The sequence below is a fragment of the Phodopus roborovskii genome, unplaced genomic scaffold (assembly GCF_943737965.1).
Source record: "Phodopus roborovskii unplaced genomic scaffold, PHOROB, whole genome shotgun sequence".
Lineage (NCBI taxonomy): Eukaryota > Metazoa > Chordata > Mammalia > Rodentia > Cricetidae > Phodopus > Phodopus roborovskii.
This window is the reverse complement of record NW_026126434.1, coordinates 30500990-30519467: the sequence shown is the minus strand read 5'-3', so window position 1 is coordinate 30519467 and position 18478 is coordinate 30500990. Positions and strand designations below refer to the sequence as shown.

Below are 18478 nucleotides of genomic sequence, written 5' to 3'. Positions count from 1 at the left end.
GATTGAAATACTCAGGAGGGAGATGGAGACAAGAAAATGGGGAATTCAATACCATCTTTGGCCACTCAGTGGACTTGAGGCAAGCCTGAACTATAAATAGATATAAACATATATATATATACATATATATATATATATATATATATATATGCATGACTAAAGATGAGAGCTGACCCAGTTATAGAAATGACTCACTCAAGCTCCTAGACCTGTCATTCATTTTAGTTAGAAGCCAGCCATATCTTGATTGTGGTTGAAAAGGCATATGCTTTGCAAGAGGCAGAGGCAGTGGGGATCCCTGAGTTCAAGACCAGCCTGGTGTACAGAGCCAGTTCCAGAACAGCCAAAGCTACTCAGAGAAAACCAGTCTCAGAAAAAACAAACAAACAAACAAACAAAAAAAAAAAAACAGTCCAGTGGTTTCTGGTTGTTAGGGTGGAGTTCCTTGTGTGTAACTGTATATCTGGGTATTTTGTAACATATCAACCAAGGACCAGTAAGGTTACTGCTTCCTAAATTGACAGGCTGTGATGTCTTTAAGTATAATTTACAGTGTGTAGTATTAAAAAGAAAAGGGTCAAGTATGGTGGCACACGCCTTTAATCCCAGTACTGGGGAGGTAGAGGCAGGCGAATCTCAGTTTGAGGCCAGCCTGGTCTACAAAGGGAGTTCCAGGACTGCTAGACAGAGAAACCTTGTCTCAAAAATAAATAAATAAATGAAAAAGAAGAGGTTAGAAAGTCGTGGGGAATGATCAGAGAGATCTACTGTCTTAATGAAGCAACCAGTCAGGGGTAAAAGTGCAGACCTGTAATCCCAGCTTTCTTAAAGAGGCATAGGAGAAAACTAGGAGTTCCAGACCAGCCAAGTACTACATAGTGAGACCCTGTCTCAACAACAGAAACATTCAGAGCAGGATGTGGCGACACAGGCCTTGAACTCAGCACTCTAGAGCCAAAGGCAGAAGGATCTCTGGGCCCGATCCGAGGCCAGCCCAATCTACACAAGAGAGTTCCAGACCAGCTTTGGGTGACTCGGAGACATAAAAGATGCTTCCACCACTTCCTCCTACCCAGAAATTACGTTGCTCTTTGGTTGTCACCGCGTCGCCACACCAGCAGCTCAGGCGTGGGGACGGTCAGAGCAGGCTGCCCACCCCAGGCAATCACGTGTCTTCCCAAGCCACGCCCCCAAGGCTGAAGTACTGCCACGCCTCTTTGTCCGAGGCCTTTGCGCACCCTGGTTGCCGGGGGGCGGGGCGGGGCGGGGCGGGGCATCTAATGGAGAGCCCGCCCACTGGCGGCCCCACGCCGCCGGAAGCGGAAACACCGCCAGACATCTCCGGAGGACTTGCAACTGCCGCCGCGATGCCTAAGGGTCCCAAGCAGCAGCCACCCGAACCCAAGTGGTTCGGGTCAGGAGAGGACACGAGCCCTGAAGGTGAGCGGGGAGGGATTGTGGGGGACGGCGGGGCGACGGCAGCCGCTGTGGAACTTGGGTCCCGCGCGTGTGCGTCGGGGCAGAAGCCGCGTGCCAGAGCTCCGGGCGGCGGACCGGAGGCGAGGACGAGCATATGGCTCCGAGGGAGGGACAAGCGGACAGGAGCCAGGAGATCTGTTATCATCTTCCCTGCGACGGTACATGAGAGAATGACGTGAGCCCTGCTGCCCACGATCCCCCGTGCCGTACGCTTGCGCACCTCGGGAGACCCTAATCCATTACACTTGCCTCCCAGAGAGAACGGCCCACCCCTTTGTTGGTCCTTTGCTAGCTAGCAAGCGAGCCTCGGTCCGAGTAGGCTGCCCCTGTTGCGCTGTGGGTGTGGGATGAAGGGAACAACTCTTATTTAAGAGGCTTGAAGTCACTCCAGCGCGGAGATAGAATAGACGCGAAAGACTACAGCAGTTTCACAAGCGTTTGATTTGTTGTAGTTGGGACAAACATTTTTTTTAATGTGACAGGGAAGGGACTCTCTACTTAGTCCTAGCTGTCCTGGAACCTCACTATGTAGATCAGGCTGTCCTCTAAAATCGGCCGCCCGCTTCTGCCTCCCAAGTGCTGGGATCAAAGTCGTACCCAACCACAGCCCTGCTTAGTTGAGACAATCTTAAATAGCCAAAGCTGGCCTGAATCTCTCTTATCAGTTTATTATGGTAACAGTGAAAAGTAGAGAGTGGCATTGTCAAGGTAGACTCAGGAATACTGTTTACCCAGGCTCTGGAAGTAATTTCTGTAAGAAGGGGCAAGGAAACAGTAATGCAGCCGAGACTGGAAGTGTCACTGTCCAGTGGCCTGGACCACACCCAGAGACTGATAAAGGGTAAGGACTGAAGAATTCCACTCTTAATCAAGATGCAGTTAAAGGAGTAGGTAATAAGTCGGGAGGTGGTGGCTCACACCTTTAATCCCAGCACTCGGAGGCAGAGGCAGGTAGGTCTTTGAGTTTGAATCCAGCCTGGTCTCCTGAGCAAGTTCCAGGACAGCCTCCAAAATGGCAGAGAAACCCTGTGGTGGTGGGGGCAGCGGCGAAGAATAGACTATTTGGTTGATAGTAGTACTTTAAAAAAATTTTTTTTTTAATTTGTTATGTAGACAGCGTTTCCATCTGCATGTATGCCTGCAGGCCAAAAGAGGGCATCAGATCTCACTACAGATGGTTGTGAGCCTCCATGTGGTTGCTGGGAATTGAATTCAGAACCACTGGAAGAGCAGCCAGTGCTCTTAACCGCTAAGCTATTTCTCCAGCCCTGAAAAAAAGTATTTTTAATTGAAAGTTTTGTTTTTATTTTACTTTTAATTAATTTTTTAAGGCAAGATCTCACTATATAGCCTTAACTGATTTGGAACTCACTATGTAGACCAGGCTGGTTGGAACTCATAGAGATCCATATACCTCTGCCTCTTGAATGCTGGTATTAAAATATGCACCACCATGTCTAGCTGGTGGTGAAAAAAAATATTTTATGTGAATGCTTACTTTGCCTTTGTACTGCATGCATGCAGTGCCTTCAGAAGCCTGAGAGGGCATTGGGTCCTCTGGAACTGGAGTTAGAGAGGGTTGTTAGCTGGGAATTGAATCTTGGTCCTCTGGAAGAACAGCCAGTACACTTAACTGCTGAGCCATCTCATCAGACCTAGAAACAAAATTGTTTCTGTTTTGTTTGTTTGTTTATTTTGAGACAGGGTTTCTCAGTGTATCCTGACTATTCTGGAATTTACTCTAGACCATGCTGGCCTTGAACTCACAGAAATCCCCCTGCTTCTGCCTCTGACGTATTGGTGTGCTTTGCCTCCTGCTCCCTGAAAATAAAGTTTTTAACAAGAAAGAGAGAGTAGTATTGGGCTGTAAGATAGAAAACATGCAAAAATGGTGTCGGGTGTTTTTAGTGTATATGAATGTTTTGCCTGGGTGAACATATATACCATGTGCATGTCTTGTCAGAAAAGGACATCTTATCCCCAGAAAATGGAGTTACACTTGGCACTTGGTTGTGAGCCACCATGTAAGTGCTGGGAATCCAACTTGGGCCTTTTGAAAGGAGCAGCAAGTGCACCAAACTGCTGCATCATGGGTCCAGTGCCTTTGTCTCTTTTCTCGAGGGAGGAGTAAGTGTGGAGGTCCAGAAGTCAGCGGACAACTATGCAGGCAGTTCCATTTGTGGGTGGATTGAACCTGGCTCTCTGAGTTTATGTGGCAAGCATCTGTACTCTCAGAGCTACCTGGCCAGCCCAGTGTGCTTTGAAGGTTGAGTTGGAGGTTTCTAAGAGGAGATGACAGAGACACATGCTTAGCTGTCTCTAGTGAGAGAAAAATTGAAGTAAGGATGTAGATGAGTGTAGTTATAGATGAAGCAGTTCTATAGAGAGTGCAGACTGAGTTAAAAAAGATGGGGTGGAAACCTGAAGAACCTCACCAATAAGGGGGTACATAGTCAGGAAGGAGGGTGAGAGGGTGTCTCCAAGAACAGCCAGAGAAACCAGAGGCAAATGAGGAAACAGGTAGTATCACCTGGCCAAAAAAAAGTATTTGTTAAGAAGTGATGCCCAGTAGGTGTGATGGTGCTTGCCTCTGCCTCTGCACTTGGGAGGCAGAGGCAGGTTGAACTCTTGAGTTGAAGGCCTGCCTGGTCTACATAGTCCAGGACAGCAAAGGCCACACAGAGAAACTCTGCAGAAAAGAAAAAGAAATACTGCCCTGACCAGACTGTTAGACCCTTGAGTGTTCAGGGTTTGCATGTGTGGAATAATCACTCGGGTATAGGGTGCAAGTCTAAACATCAAATTCACTTTTGCTTCATATGCACCTTATAAACACAGCTTAGAGGTTTTTTATTTTATTTTAATACAAGATGATGGGAGATGTTCTGTATATATGTTTGTCTTATTGGTTGATGAATAAAACACTGATTGGCAAATAGGAAAGCAAGATAGGTGGGACTAGGAGACAAGGGAATTCTGGGAGATGTATTAGAAAGGAGTAGAAATGTAGGACCAGAAGTAGTAAGAGGTCTGGACCCTCTCTCTGATAAGATAAGACCATGTAGAAACACTTAGATTGATAGAAATAGGTTAATATTTAAGACAGAGCTAGCCATTAAGAAACACTAGCAATTGGCCAACAGTTTTATAATTAATACAATGTCTCCGCGTGTTATTTGCTACTGTGAGACTAGGCTGTCCGGAAACTGCTTGTAACACAAGGCCTGATACCACCCAGGCTGGCCTTACCGCCAGGAATGGCCTTGAACAACATGTGTTTCGCCAGCCTGAGCTTTGAAGTGTTGGCATTAGACTTGAGTCATTATACACCCAGCTGTAAAGTGGAGAATGGCCTTGAGCTGGTCAAGATAGATTAATCCTCTGCTCTTGTTCATTTTGATACAGGATTCAAACCCAGTTCTCCTTCCTCAGCCTGCCTGTTAACTTGGATTACAAATAGGCCAGGAGCAGTAATATTACAGCATTTTCTTTTGCTTAAAGAAAGAAGAGCTGTAGCAGATTAGAAGAGGGGAAATGCAGCACAGCTCCAGTCCTGCTGGCCTGTGATACTTCCTCACAGCTGGCCTGTGCACAGACAGGCTTTGCTCACCTCTGGCCAGTTTAACAGACAGGAATTTAGAGAATGGAAATATGAAGTCAGGCATGCTGATTTACACCTTTAATTCTAGCACTTGGGACGCAGAGGCAAGTGAATCTCTGTTGAGTTCAAAGCCAGCCTGGTCTACAGATTGAGTTCCAGGACAGCCAGGGCTATACAGAGAAACCTTGTTTTGGGGTGGGGGTGCGGGTGGGGCAGAGGAAGAGGTCTGACCTGGTGGCTCAGGCCTGTAATTCTAAATCTTTGAGAGACTGAAGCAGGACAGATCACAAGTTCAGGGCAGCCTAGGTAACATGGTGAGACTTTACCTCAAAATAAAAGGTGAAAACAAAGGACTGAAGATGTAGTTCTGTTGTAACTGGCTAATGTGTGTAAAGCCCTAGATCCCAGTCACAGTGCTACACGTGTGGTGGTTGTCCTAATTTTAGTAATTTGAGGTGTTGCCAGTGAGGGGTTGGTTTTATTATTGTTGGGGAGGGTTATTTTGTTTTGTTTTTTATTTATTTTTTTTTTTTTTCCAAGACAGGGTTTCTCTGTGTCTTTGGAGCTTGTCCTGGAACTAGCTCTGTAGACTGGGCTGGCCTCTGCCTCCCAAGTGCTGGGATGAAAGGCGTGTACCACCACCTCCTGGCTCTGTTAGGCTTTGAGACTCTAAAATAGAGGGATTGTCTTTTACTATCTCCAGGGTTATTGTTTTCTGTTTTGTTTTGGGGGGTTTTGTTCTTGTTTTGGCAAAGTAGATAGTAAGACTTTCCTAATAAATAAGTACTGTGGAACATGTGGGATTCTGATCGGAGGAAATACTGTGGGGCTGAAGAGAGGGCTCAGCAGTTAGCACTTCCTAGAAGACCTTGGTTCATTTCCCACTAACAGCTAGGTGTAACTCTAATCCCATAGGATCTGATGCCCTCTCCTGGCATCCTTGAGCACTAGGAACATGTGTAATAAGAAGACACGCAAGCAGATAAAACACTCATATGCATAAAATAAATATATATTTTTAAGAATACAGTGATAGGTAGCAGAGAGCTGCTCAAGCTTCACAGGACTGAGGACCAAACTGCTTGGAGTGAGTGTGGTCATTTAGAAGACATGGGGGTGGGCCTGGCCATGAAGGGAAGTCATGTGATCACTTCTGCTTCTGGATGGGGAGTGGAGGCTACACATAGACCACTGCCTAGAGGGACACAGTGGGCAGAAGTGAGAAGTGGAATCAGTCTGACTCCCTTTGCTCCCTGAGAGACAAATGGTCTTTCAGGTTAACTCTCTAGGCTGCAAGAGTGCACAGGAAAAATAACCATGTCCTTTAGTTGTAGTTTTAGCATAGCAGATGGGACATGGGCCTGAGTGGGGTTCATTCATAGATGTTCCTCATAGCCTTTATGCTTCACTCACATTCCACTGTTTCCTGAAGGGATGAATGTGCTTCATAGTGCATGTCTGAATTCTTCTCCACCCTGTGGATTCTGCCCTTTCCCTCTCCTCCTTGCCCCATTCTGAACTGGATACAAGACTTGAAAAAAATGATACCAATGAATCCATGGACTAAAAAGCCCTCCCTATATCCTGACCTTGTTCCATTTGACCCTCAATATCTTGGTTGTAGCCATAGTAGGTCTTTGTTTTCATGTGTTTCTTCTCACAGCTGATCTGAATATGGTACTGTAACGCCACCTGTACCTGACGGTTTCTCGTTTAGGCTTAGCCAGATGCCTCCTTCACAGGGATCATGCCTGGCACTAGTATTGAGGCCAGCTCTCCTTTCCCCACCAGATCTGTCTTTTCTTCCCTTTAGGCAAGTTCACGCCCTTTCTCTTTAAAGACCTGTCTTCCAAAGCCTACAATCACTAGAGGAAACCATGGTGGCCTTACTTGCTCCTTGTATCCCCAGTGCAAGCATTTTCTGACACCTTGTGTCTGTTTAATAAATAGGTATTTGTAGGGCAGGACAGATGGCAAATGATTACAAGCACTTGCTGCTCTTGCAGAGGATACTTATATAGTGGCTCATGACATCCATAACTCCAGTTGGTTATGGCGGGATGGTAGGCTCACAGTGCACATATACATGTACAGGCAAAACACTCTTTTTTTTTTTTTTTTTTTAATCATTTGTTTGTATTTTATGTGCATTGGTGTCTTTTTTCTGCATGTATGTCTGTGTGAGGATCCCCTGGAACAGGAGTTATAGACAGTTGTGAGCTGCCATGTGGGTGCTGGGAATTGAACTCAGGACCTCTGGAAGAACCTGTAGTGCTCTTAACCACTGAGCCATCTCTCCAGCCCCAGGCAAAACACTCTTATACTTATTTTTAAAAATCTTTAAAATGCTATTTTAAAAATTAGGTGTTTGTATGAATGGATGAAATAGAATTGATTGTTTCTATAAGACCAGGGAGTGATGATTAAACTAGTTCTTCATGGTAGAACCAGCTGGGACTCTGCAGGAAGCTTATACTGACTGCTGGGCATTTATAATAAGCTAATGTTGTGATGTCTGTTTAACCTTCCAGACAAAGTGGTGAAGAAAGGCAAAAAGGACAAGAAGACCAAAAAGACGGTGAGAAAATGAGGGTGCAGGAAGAGAAATGGCCATGGGTGTTCCCAGGCAGTGTAAGTGGGGGGGATTGAAGACTCAGAAAGATATGGACAGTGGTGATGGTGACATACACCTTTAATCCCAACACTCAGGAGGCAGAGGCAGGCAAGTGGGTCTCTTGAGTTCAAGGCACACTTGGTCTACAAGAGTGAGTTCCAGGGCACCCAAGGCTACACAGAGAAACCCTGTCTAGGGGGTGAAAATTGCAAAGAGCAAACACTGCTTTCTTGCAGTTCTGGAGGCTGAGAAGTATCAATGGACTCATAGCTTCAGGGGCATGCATGTGTCATCCTTTGTATAAAAGTGGAAACTGAAAGTTCATGTGGAGCAAACATGAGTGACAGCCAGGCATGGTGAATTAAAATAAATAAAAACAAAATGACCAAACATGAGTGAGAGCCGGGCATGGTGAATAAAAAACAAAATGACCACTGGTTCTTTTTAAAGGAGAGAGAAACAGGATGAGGAGGGCCTTCATGCAGATGGCTAAGTGGCTTTTGAGCAACTTGCCTGTGTCTTACCCCCTTTGTAGTTCTTCGAGGAGCTGGCAGTAGAAGATAAGCAAGCTGGAGAAGAAGGAAAAACACAGAAAGAGAAGGAGCAGCAGCAGCAGCAGCAACAACAGGTATGCATGGTAGACATCATGGACCCACCAGCCCCTCTGACCTTCAGCTAACAAGACCTCAGCTGTCACACTCTTGTCTCAGCAACAGAAGAAAAAACGAGACACCCGAAAAGGCCGGCGGAAGAAGGATGTGGATGATGACGATGGAGAGGAGAAGGAGCTCATGGAGCGTCTTAAGAAGCTCTCTGTACCAGCCATTGATGAAGATGAAGGTAAGTTTCTTGAGGGGATACCCGGAGGTAACGGCACAAGCCTTTAACCCCAAATTTGGGAGGCAGAGGCAGGGGATCTCTAAGTTCAAGGCCAGCCTGGTCTACAAAGTAAGTTTAGGATAGCCAGGACTGTTGTTACACAGAGAAACTCTGTCTCAAAAAGAAAAGAAACCTGAGGGGTAGGAGACATCTGACATCCATGGTTGGCAGGGAATACGGCCTCATTCCTTGCAAGGTCTTTGAGTTGGTGAAGTGAAGGACCCAAACACTGGAATTTTCCTGACCATTTCCTCCCCTCTTTGTCGTTTTCAGTGCCTGCTCCGGTTCCCCGAGGAGGGAAGAAAACCAAGGTGAGTTGTCAGCAGGTGAGCAGACTCCTGAGGGCAGTCACAGCCACCCCACTAACTCGTGCCCCTTCCTGTAGGGTGGGAATGTTTTTGATGCCCTGATTCAGGATGAGAGTGAGGAGGAGGAGGAAGAAAAACATGCTTCCAAGCCTGCCAAGCCAGAGAAGAATCGCATCAATAAGGTAAGGTGGTAGCTTCACCACCCAGCACCTCCCCTCAAGCAAGCCATTTTCCTGCTTGTAAACCACCTCATCCATGTTTTCCTTGCTTACACCAGCAGGGCTCTTCTCTTTAAAGTCTCAGTCTGTCAGTCAGAATCTAAAATAAAGGTTCTCCGCCTGCCTCTTCGGTCTGCCCGTCTGTGTATCTGTCTGTCTGTCTGTCTGTCTGTTGTCCCTGTCTAGAGAACCATGTCAGGCTCTCTAGAAATGCTTGTAGCTGGCAGAGTGGCAAAGTCATCTTTTGTGTGTCTTCTGCAGGCTGTATCTGAGGAACAGCTGCCTGGGCTCAAGAGCAGACGGGGTAAGGAGGAAAAGTCCAGAGGAAAGGCCAAGGTAAGAGTGGCTGCAGGCAGTGCTGATAGCTTTCATGGGGGCGGTAGCTGGGGGGGGTGGTGTTGTTTCATCAAGCCTGTCTTTTCCTTGTTAGCCTCAGAATAAGTTTGCAGCTCTAGACAGCGAAGGGGAAGATGATGAAGAAATAACTGAAGAAAAGGAGCCTCCCAAGCCAGGGAAGGACCGAGAAAAAGCCAAGGCAGAGCAGGTATGTATTTTCCTGGATTGGGGGTGGATGGTGGGTGGAGTCTGTTGCTGACCAGAGCAAGGGCCCCAGACTTTGTACAATGAGGCCCTGCTGCCCAGCATAGTGGTACACACCTTTAATCCCAGCACTCAGGAAACAGAGCAAGCAGATCTCCGTGAGTTCCGAGGATAGCCTGGTCTACAGAGTGAGTTCCAGGACAGCCAAGGCCACACAGAATATCTGTCTCATTTTGTCTTACAAATCTTGGAAAGTGATAGCTGTTTTATCCCATGGGCCACATGAAGATAGGCATTGGTTCAGGTTTGTCCCAGAGGTTAGAGTTACAGCTCTGGGTGGAAGAGGACAGGGCCTGGAGTTCACCTCTGACGGTCTTGGCTCTGCCTGTACCATTCATTCACTGGCACTATGGTAGAGAACACGCCTAGCTCTGCTCCTGGTCTCAGTTGTCACATCTGTATGCTGTAGGTCTCCGTAGCTCAAGCACGTGCAGTCTTAGCTCTTGCTGACATCCTCAGGCTGCACACTGCACCATCTGATCTTCACATATTAGACACAAACTTGTTTGCTCCACTCTGAGTTACACTTGGAAGTTATATCTTTAGTTATAGGCATGTCATACTAGTGGTTCCTGGTCTGAAATGCTAGAGGGCTGCATGCAGACCAGTGGCTTGGGATAAGTAGAGAGAGGACCATAAGCCATTTCTAGATTGGGTAGAGAAGACAGCTCCCTGCCCCACTAGGTGCATGGCAGGAATCTTCAGTTTTTTCGTTTGTTGTTGTTGTTGTTGGGTTTTGGGTTTTGGTTTGGTTTTTCAAGACAAGATTTCTCTGTGTAGCCCAAGCTGTCTTGGAACTCACTCTATAGACCAGGAAGGTAGACCAGGAGGTAGAACTCACTGCCTCAAATGCTGCGAGTAATGTATGCACCCCCAGCAGAATCAGCTTTGTAAAGAAGTTCTTAGTCTTTGGTGGTGCTGCTGCTGCTGCTTTCGTTTGTTTATTGTCATGTGTTCTCACAGGGTGAAGAGGAAGAGAAAGAAGAGGAAGATGGGGAGTCGAATGCAAACGACCCCTATGCCCACCTTAGCAAAAAGGAAAAGAAAAAGCTAAAAAAACAGGTCAGCCATTGGTCTTCATGGTTTCTATGGGTTTGTAAGGTGAGGTCTGAGGAGAGCTTTGGGGCTGCTTGAAGTAGAGCAGCTGATAGAAGGGCGGAATTGTGTCCCTCAGCCCTGTCTCAGCCTTGACAGTATGGAGCTACTATGTTATGACATCAGACATTCTTTCCCTCCTCAGATGGATTATGAACGCCAGATGGAATCATTAAAAGCAGCTAATGCTGAGGAAAATGACTTCTCTGTGTCCCAAGCAGAGTTGTCTTCCCGCCAGGCGATGTTAGAAAATGCATCTGATATCAAGGTGGGGGTCTGAGGGCCCTTCCCCCATTATTCACTTCAGCAGAGGCCTATCCTCACCTTTCATATGGGCTTTTGGGAAACCATAAGGCATGTTAAGGGGTGAACGCACTAAGGAAAAAGGTTTTGCCAGCTTGAGCAATGCTTGGAGGGAGAGGGGCAGGAAGGCTGGCAGTACTGTAGAAAGGGAAGATTTCTCACATGCATGTTTGTCCTGGGCTTATTCGTTCTGTTGGCTGCAGTTGGAAAAGTTCAGCATCTCAGCCCATGGCAAGGAGCTGTTTGTCAATGCTGACCTGTACATCGTCGCAGGCCGCCGCTACGGGCTGGTGGGACCCAATGGGTAAGAAGATGGGACTGGAGGGGAAAAGGAGGATTGCACTGGGTGGCCAGGTCCTCATGGCTCTTGTTCTCCAGCAAAGGCAAGACCACACTTCTGAAGCATATTGCCAACCGTGCCCTGAGCATCCCCCCTAACATTGATGTGCTGCTGTGTGAGCAGGGTGAGGCTGGGGACTAGGAAAGTTGCGGGCAGGGGGACTAAGGGATGGAGAGTGCCTGATTTGGAAGGAGTGCAAAGTGCTGCCCAGGTCTGGTGGGTTAGGGTTAGACATTGACACCTGACCTTCCCTGCCTGCAGAGGTGGTGGCTGATGAAACTCCAGCAGTACAAGCTGTTCTTCGTGCAGACACCAAGCGACTGAAGTTACTAGAGCAGGAGCGACAGCTTCAGGGACAGCTGGAGCAGGGGGATGACACGGCTGCCGAGAAACTAGAAAAGGTAGAGGAGATGGCGCAGGGGACACAAGGTAAGCCTTGGGGGGGGGGTCCTTGGACCCTTGGACATGTGTCCTCTTCTCCCTCCTCCCAGGTGTATGAGGAATTGCGGGCTACTGGAGCAGCGGCTGCAGAGGCCAAGGCAAGGCGGATCCTGGCTGGCTTGGGCTTTGACCCTGAGATGCAGAATCGTCCCACACTGAAATTCTCTGGGGGTTGGCGCATGCGTGTCTCCCTGGCCAGGTGGGCCCTACCTCTACTCTGCCAGTTTCTCTTCCCCTTCCTTTCTTCCAAGGACTACATAGCAAGCAGGTTTGAGGCCCGTGTTTACTGCCCTCACTTGTGCATTGTGACAACTTGGGTCATTCTCCATTTTGAACCCTAAAAAAAGTTCTCACTAAGTTTTCCAATCAAGGGCTCTGGGTTTGCTGAGCAGATGTCTTCCTTTTCTGACCTTAACTCCACTCCTCTTCAGGGCACTGTTCATGGAACCCACACTACTGATGCTGGATGAGCCCACTAACCACCTGGACCTCAACGCCGTCATCTGGCTCAATAAGTGCGCTGCCCATGTTCTCAGTCTTTGTGTCTCTGGCTCCCATGTGCCTCTTCCCCTGTTCCCACCCCATTATCTACATCCTTGGCTCATACCCTTGTGACACACCACACTCCTGTCTACACTGCAGTTACCTTCAAGGCTGGAAGAAGACGCTTCTGATCGTCTCCCATGACCAGGGCTTTCTGGACGATGTCTGCACTGATATCATCCACCTCAACACCCAGAGGCTCCATTACTACAGGGGCAATTACAGTAAGCATGCTCTTTCGTAGCTTGGGGACAGGTGGGCCCCCAGGCAGAGCCTAAGTAGCAGACCTTGAGCTTGGTGATGAGCTGTTTCTTCAAGACCTCCATACATGGCTGCTCGCCCCCATTCACCTGTCCCTGGTTGTTCCTCTGCTCCCAGTGACCTTCAAGAAGATGTACCTACAGAAGCAGAAAGAACTGATGAAGCAGTACGAGAAACAGGAGAAGAAACTGAAGGAGCTAAAGGCTGGGGGCAAGTCCACCAAGCAGGCTGAAAAGCAAACAAAGGAAGTCCTGACTCGAAAACAGCAGAAGTGCAGGCGGAAAAACCAGGATGAAGAGTCTCAGGACCCCCCTGAGCTCCTGAAGCGTCCCAAGGAGTACACCGTGCGCTTCACCTTCCCAGACCCACCACCTCTCAGTCCACCTGTGCTAGGGCTGCATGGTAAGGAACCGATTGCTGCCATGGACAGTGACACCCTAGTAGCCCTACAGTCTACCAAAGCTGTATGTAGCCTCTTGCGAAGTTCCTCTGGACTGCAGGTAACAGCCGGGAGGACTTTCTCTGCGTCCTCGCGTAGCGTTTACGTTCGGCCTTTGCTCCGCCGCGAGCAGTTGAGGGGCACAGCTCCTCCGTGTTGTTACGGCTTAGTTTTGCACCACCTTTCTGTCCCCCATGGCGCGCGTTCTCTAATACTTAGCCTTAGGGAGAAGAGCCAGGGCTACCTACCCAGGCATCTGGGATGACTGGGGAAATTATAAGTACGTGATTTTTCTCAGGTGTGACATTTGGCTACGAGGGGCAGAAGCCACTCTTTAAGAACCTGGATTTTGGAATCGACATGGACTCAAGGAGTGAGTTGGTCCTGGGTGACTTGGATGGGAGCATGAGTCTCAGATTAAGGCTGCTTCTCTGATCACCCACCTGTCTCCTTCCAGTTTGTATCGTGGGCCCCAACGGTGTGGGAAAGAGCACCCTACTCCTGCTGCTGACTGGCAAGCTGACACCAGTGAGTCCTAAAGCCAAAAGGGAGAGGAGAGGTCCAGCATTCACCAGATGACAGGGGACAGTGTGTCTTTGTTAGACTGATTAGAAGTGTGTAAACTGTGGGAAGATGCAGAGACAGAGCCCAGGACTTTGTCATTTATCTGTTAGAGCTGTGCATTCTTTTCTTCCAGCTAACAAGTCTTAAATTTTCCCTGTTGCACCCTCACACCACAGTGCAAGCTTGTTTTTGTCATTTGTAATACTGGTGTTGAACCTGGGGCCTTTAACACACTTTATCCTTGGTCTTGTTTTACTTTTAAGATAAGACCTTGCTAAATTTTGCCATCCCTGTCCTTAGCCTCTTAAGTAGGTAGGATTACAGGCTGATGTCACCCACCTAGCTTGACTTCCAGTCACTACAAGGAAGTGTTGTCTCCTTCAGTAGTGCCTTCCTCTCACCCCATCACCCCATGCCACCACCACCCCTGTACCCGTACCCTTTTTTTCCTGTTTGGTTGGTTTTTTTTTTGTTTTTGTTGTTGTTTTGTTTTGCTTTGTTTTTTCAAGATGGTTCTTTATGGCTTTGGAGCCTGTCCTGGAACTAGTGCTGTAGACCAAGCTGGTCTCAAACTCACAGAGATCCTCCTGCCTCTGCTTCCTGAGTGCTGGGATTAAAGGCGTGTGCCAGCGACACCCGGCTTCTTGTTTGGTTTTTGAAACAGGGTTTCTCTGTGTAGTCCTGGCATTCACTCTGTGAATGCTGGCCTTGAACTCACTGAGCTCCTCTGCCTCCCAAGTGCTGAGATTAAAGGCGTGCACCACCACTGCCCAGCCATTTTCCCTTTCTTGTACTCATTTATTCCCAGCCAAACTCTGATATTTGTTTCTCTTAAGAAAACATTGAGGTCCACTGGGAGGTGGTGGTGCACACCTTTGATCCCAGCACTCAGGAGGCAGAGGCAGGCAGATCTCTGTGAGTTTGAGACCAGTCTGATCTACAAGAGCTAGTTCCAGGACAGGTTCCAAAGCCACAGAGAAACCCTGTCTCAAAAATAGAAAAGAAAGAAAGAAAACATTGAGGTAGGCCTGGTGGCTCCTAGTCAGAAACTCAGCACTGGGGAGTTTCAGACAGGGGGATCACTGTGAATTCAAGGCTAGCCTGAACTACAGAATAAGATCATCTCCAAAAGAAAGAAAAAAAAAAAAAAAAAAAAAGAGGGGCGGGGGAGGTGCTGGAGAGAAGGCTCAGAGGTAAAGCACACTGGCTGCTCTTCCAGAGGTCCTGAGTTCAATTCCCAGCACCCACATGGTGGCTTTCAATCATCTCTAGTGAGATCTGTTGCCCTCTTCTGGCCTGCAGGCCTATACATAATAAATAAAAAGAGAAAAACTGGGCTATGGTGTCACCACCCTCTCAGGTCCCTGCTCTTACACTTGCTTTTTCCTTGCAGACCAATGGGGAGATGAGAAAGAACCATCGGCTGGTAAGACGGCTATGGGACTGAGGTGTGGAAGTCTGGCAGGAAGCAGGCCCCTCACTGACCACACTGACCACCTCCCTCTCCCCTTGGGCAGAAAATTGGCTTCTTTAACCAGCAGTACGCAGAGCAGCTGCACATGGAGGAGACGCCCACCGAGTACTTGCAGCGGAGCTTCAACCTACCCTACCAGGATGCCCGGAAGTGCCTGGGACGCTTTGGCCTGGAGAGCCATGCCCACACCATCCAGATCTGCAAACTCTCTGGTAGACTTCATGGACTCTCCCTGGAGACTGGGAGGAAGAGCCCCCATAACCTGAGAACGTAGAGAATATGGCTTCTGCAGGCTGGTGACAGGAGTCTGAATATACCTCTCCTTTTGTGATAGGTGGGCAGAAAGCCCGAGTCGTATTTGCTGAGCTGGCCTGTCGGGAGCCTGATGTCCTCATCTTGGTGAGTGAGCCAGGCACAGGAAAAGGGCTTGAAACTAAGAGCTCCAAACAGGTGCTGCGGTGCTCTGCCATGGGCCTCTTTTTCTCCACAGGATGAACCAACCAATAACTTGGACATAGAGTCTATTGATGCCCTGGGGGAGGCCATCAACGAGTACAAGGGAGGTAAGTCTGCTGCGGGGAGGAGGAGCAGCTGAAGAGATGTGGACTGGGGCTCTCCTTCTCCACGATTGATTCCCCTCTCCTGCCCTGTTTTTATCATCTTTCTCCAAAGCTGTGATCGTTGTTAGCCACGATGCCAGACTCATCACGGAAACCAATTGCCAGTTGTGGGTGGTGGAGGAGCAGAGCGTCAGTCAAATCGATGGTGACTTCGATGACTACAAGCGAGAGGTGTTGGAGGCCCTGGGTGAAGTCATGGTCAATAGGCCTCGGGATTGAGCTCCCCTCCTGGAAGCCTCTGAGACAAGCTCCTGTGGCTGGAATCTCTGCCATCCCCCTTTATCCACCCAGACGCCTGCTGTGTCTACTGCCAACTCAGCCACATGGGCCATGAAGGTGGAGTGTTCCCTTGATGTGTGTGACAGGATCCGTGTGGATTGTGTCCTTCCCACCAAAGGACTGTGTTCCCCTTCAGATAACTGAGCTGGCTTATCCTCAGCATCTTTTTCAGGCAGGGCTGACCTTTGCTATGGTCGATTCCCCTTAAGCCAAGTTAAGATGGCCTCTGCTCTCAAGACTCTGGCCACTCAGGGCTGACTCTTTCTGGTCCCTCGTTTTGGAAGGGTCCCGACTCACTGACACAAACAGCCAGAACCACAGCATGGCTGGAGGCCAGTGTCCAGGACCTGTTGTGTCACCAACCCAAGATCTGGTGCCTGTGGCCTCTTGTCTGATGGGGACTTGAGGGCAGGAAAGAAGTTGCTGAACTGAAATCTTTCAGAAGGGGTGAATAAAGGAGTGGGGTGCTGATGTTCTGTCCCTGTGTGGAGTTTTCCTCAGCTTTTGGTGTCCCCTCCCCTGCCCTTGTATCCTTAGGGAAGGGGAAATGACCGAGGTGATGATCTAAGACCAACAACAAACCATGTTGGGATAGGGTGCACACCTGTAATTCCAGCACCCAGGAGGTAGAGGGAGGCCCTCGTTGGCTACATGGTGAATTTGAAGCAAACCTTGGCTACATGAGCCATGCCTTAAGATTGTGGTGCTGAGGAGGACTGGGGAAGCTAAGAAAGAGCTCTGCCTTGGAAACCATGGCATGGGCATTTAGGATACAGCTGACTCACACGTGCTTAATGTTTCTGGTTAAAGATTGCCATGTGTCAGAAAGGACAGATTTCCAGAGAAGGGTTATTTGGAGTCACAGTCACACTTGGAACAGGATTAAGAATCAGGGCCTGTGCACCTGGGAGAAGCAAACACTTGGAGCTGATGAGGAGAAGGGGAAATGGGGAAAACCGATGGGAGCAGCTAAATGTGAAACGTTGAAGGGGAAAGGCGTGAACACTACATTTCCAGGGCAAATACAGAATCCATTGTGGAAAAATTATTTTCCAAGCAACAGAAGTGGGTACACTGAGGAGTATGAAGGGGTTTTTCAGTCCAGCCACTATGGAATATTTAAAGCGACCTTGTCTTGAAAATGAAAAGTATTGGCTGCACAGCCAGGGGACTGAGTTTCAATTCTTAGCACCCTGCATGCACTGTAACACTGCAACTCTGATCCCAGTAGATCTGACACCCTCTTCTGCCCTTAGAGGGTACTGCATACATGCAATGCACATACATTCAGGCAAGCACTCATACCCATAAAATGAATCTCAAATTTTTGTAGGCTGGAGGGATGGCTCAGTGGTTAAGAGTCCTTGATGTTCTCCACAGGCTATGAATTTCTAGCTCCTATGTTGGGCAACTCACACTCACCTGTAAGACCCGCTTCAGGGGATCCTAGTACACTTACACTCATGCATATACCCCTACACAGACATACACAAATAAAAATATTTTGTTTTAATCACTGTTCTGTTGCAGCAAGAAGACACCATGACCAAGGTAACTCTTAGAAAGCATTTAATTGGTGGCTTGATTAGAATTTCCCTGCCATTATCATCATGGCTGGGAAGAAGCATGGGCAGGCATGGTGCTGGAGTAGTTGAGACCTATGTCCTAATTCACCAGCAGCAGGAAGAGAGAGCCTTTCAAAAGGCTTAAAACAGCCTTTCGAAACCTCAAACCTCCCCCCCCCCCCCAGTGACACGCTTCCACCAACAAGGTTACACCCCCTAATCCTTATAGCCTTTTCTAATAGTTCCACTCCCTGAGACTAAACATTCACATATTTGAGCCTATGGGGGCCATTCTTACTCTTTTTTATTTATGTGTCTGTATGTGAGTATGCACATGTTGGTGCAGGGGTGTGGGGAAGTGCAAAAGTCAGAAGAGGGTGTCGCATTCTCTGGTACTGGAATTCAAGGCAGCTGTAAGCCATCTGATATGGGTGCTGAGAATTGAAGCCAGTCCTGTGCAAAGGAAGCAGCCACTGATTGAGTCATCACTCCAGCCTTTACCTTAAAGTTAAAAACGTAGGGAAAACACTGAGCTCTCTTTAAAGAGTCTTGGGCTAGTAGACGGGGAGAGGTGATGAGCCTTGAAAGAGATTCAAGGAGAGCTGTAACCACAGGCTGGTTAATTCCCACGGTGGGAGAGGGTATCTTTTAGCCATGGTGCTTGTGAGGGCTAAGAGGTTACTGCCCTCATGTGGCCGATCTGCTAACAAAGTCAAAACACCTGCAAACTTGGTAAAAATGCAGTCTTAGGATCCGACTACAGGTTATCCATGTGACTTGGATCCCGTCAGGTCCCTTGGATGGTTCCCACAGCAATCAGGGCCACCATTCAGCTGCTTACATCCCAGATTCTCG

General features: G+C 48.2%; 1 protein-coding gene across 1 annotated transcript; it reads left to right on the top strand.

Annotated features, from left to right (window-relative positions):
• The first annotated feature begins 1252 nt into the window (after positions 1–1252).
• Positions 1253–16508, top strand: Abcf1 (ATP binding cassette subfamily F member 1). The gene is made up of 24 exons (XM_051187405.1): positions 1253–1440; positions 7612–7658; positions 8230–8322; positions 8405–8534; positions 8847–8884; positions 8959–9063; positions 9361–9435; positions 9530–9643; positions 10663–10761; positions 10940–11062; positions 11301–11401; positions 11476–11561; positions 11699–11838; positions 11929–12077; positions 12310–12393; positions 12521–12645; positions 12800–13084; positions 13420–13494; positions 13579–13649; positions 15079–15111; positions 15203–15371; positions 15494–15558; positions 15650–15722; positions 15832–16508. Exons 1-24 carry the CDS (start codon positions 1281–1283, stop codon positions 15996–15998), a joined length of 2607 nt encoding a protein of 868 aa, XP_051043362.1. The 5' UTR covers positions 1253–1280; the 3' UTR covers positions 15999–16508.
• The last annotated feature ends 1970 nt before the right edge of the window (positions 16509–18478 follow it).

What these genes read in the sequence shown, in the direction of transcription:
- Abcf1 (XM_051187405.1), top strand. Translation starts at nt 1,281, where the DNA reads ATGGAGAGCCCGCCCACTGGCGGCCCCACGCCGCCGGAAGCGGAAACA. An exon ending in AAAAAGCCAAGGCAGAGCAG is followed by an intron (nt 9,644 to 10,662) that starts GTATGTATTTTC and finishes GTGTTCTCACAG; the next exon opens with GGTGAAGAGGAAGAGAAAGA. An exon ending in ATGCGTGTCTCCCTGGCCAG is followed by an intron (nt 12,078 to 12,309) that starts GTGGGCCCTACC and finishes ACTCCTCTTCAG; the next exon opens with GGCACTGTTCATGGAACCCA.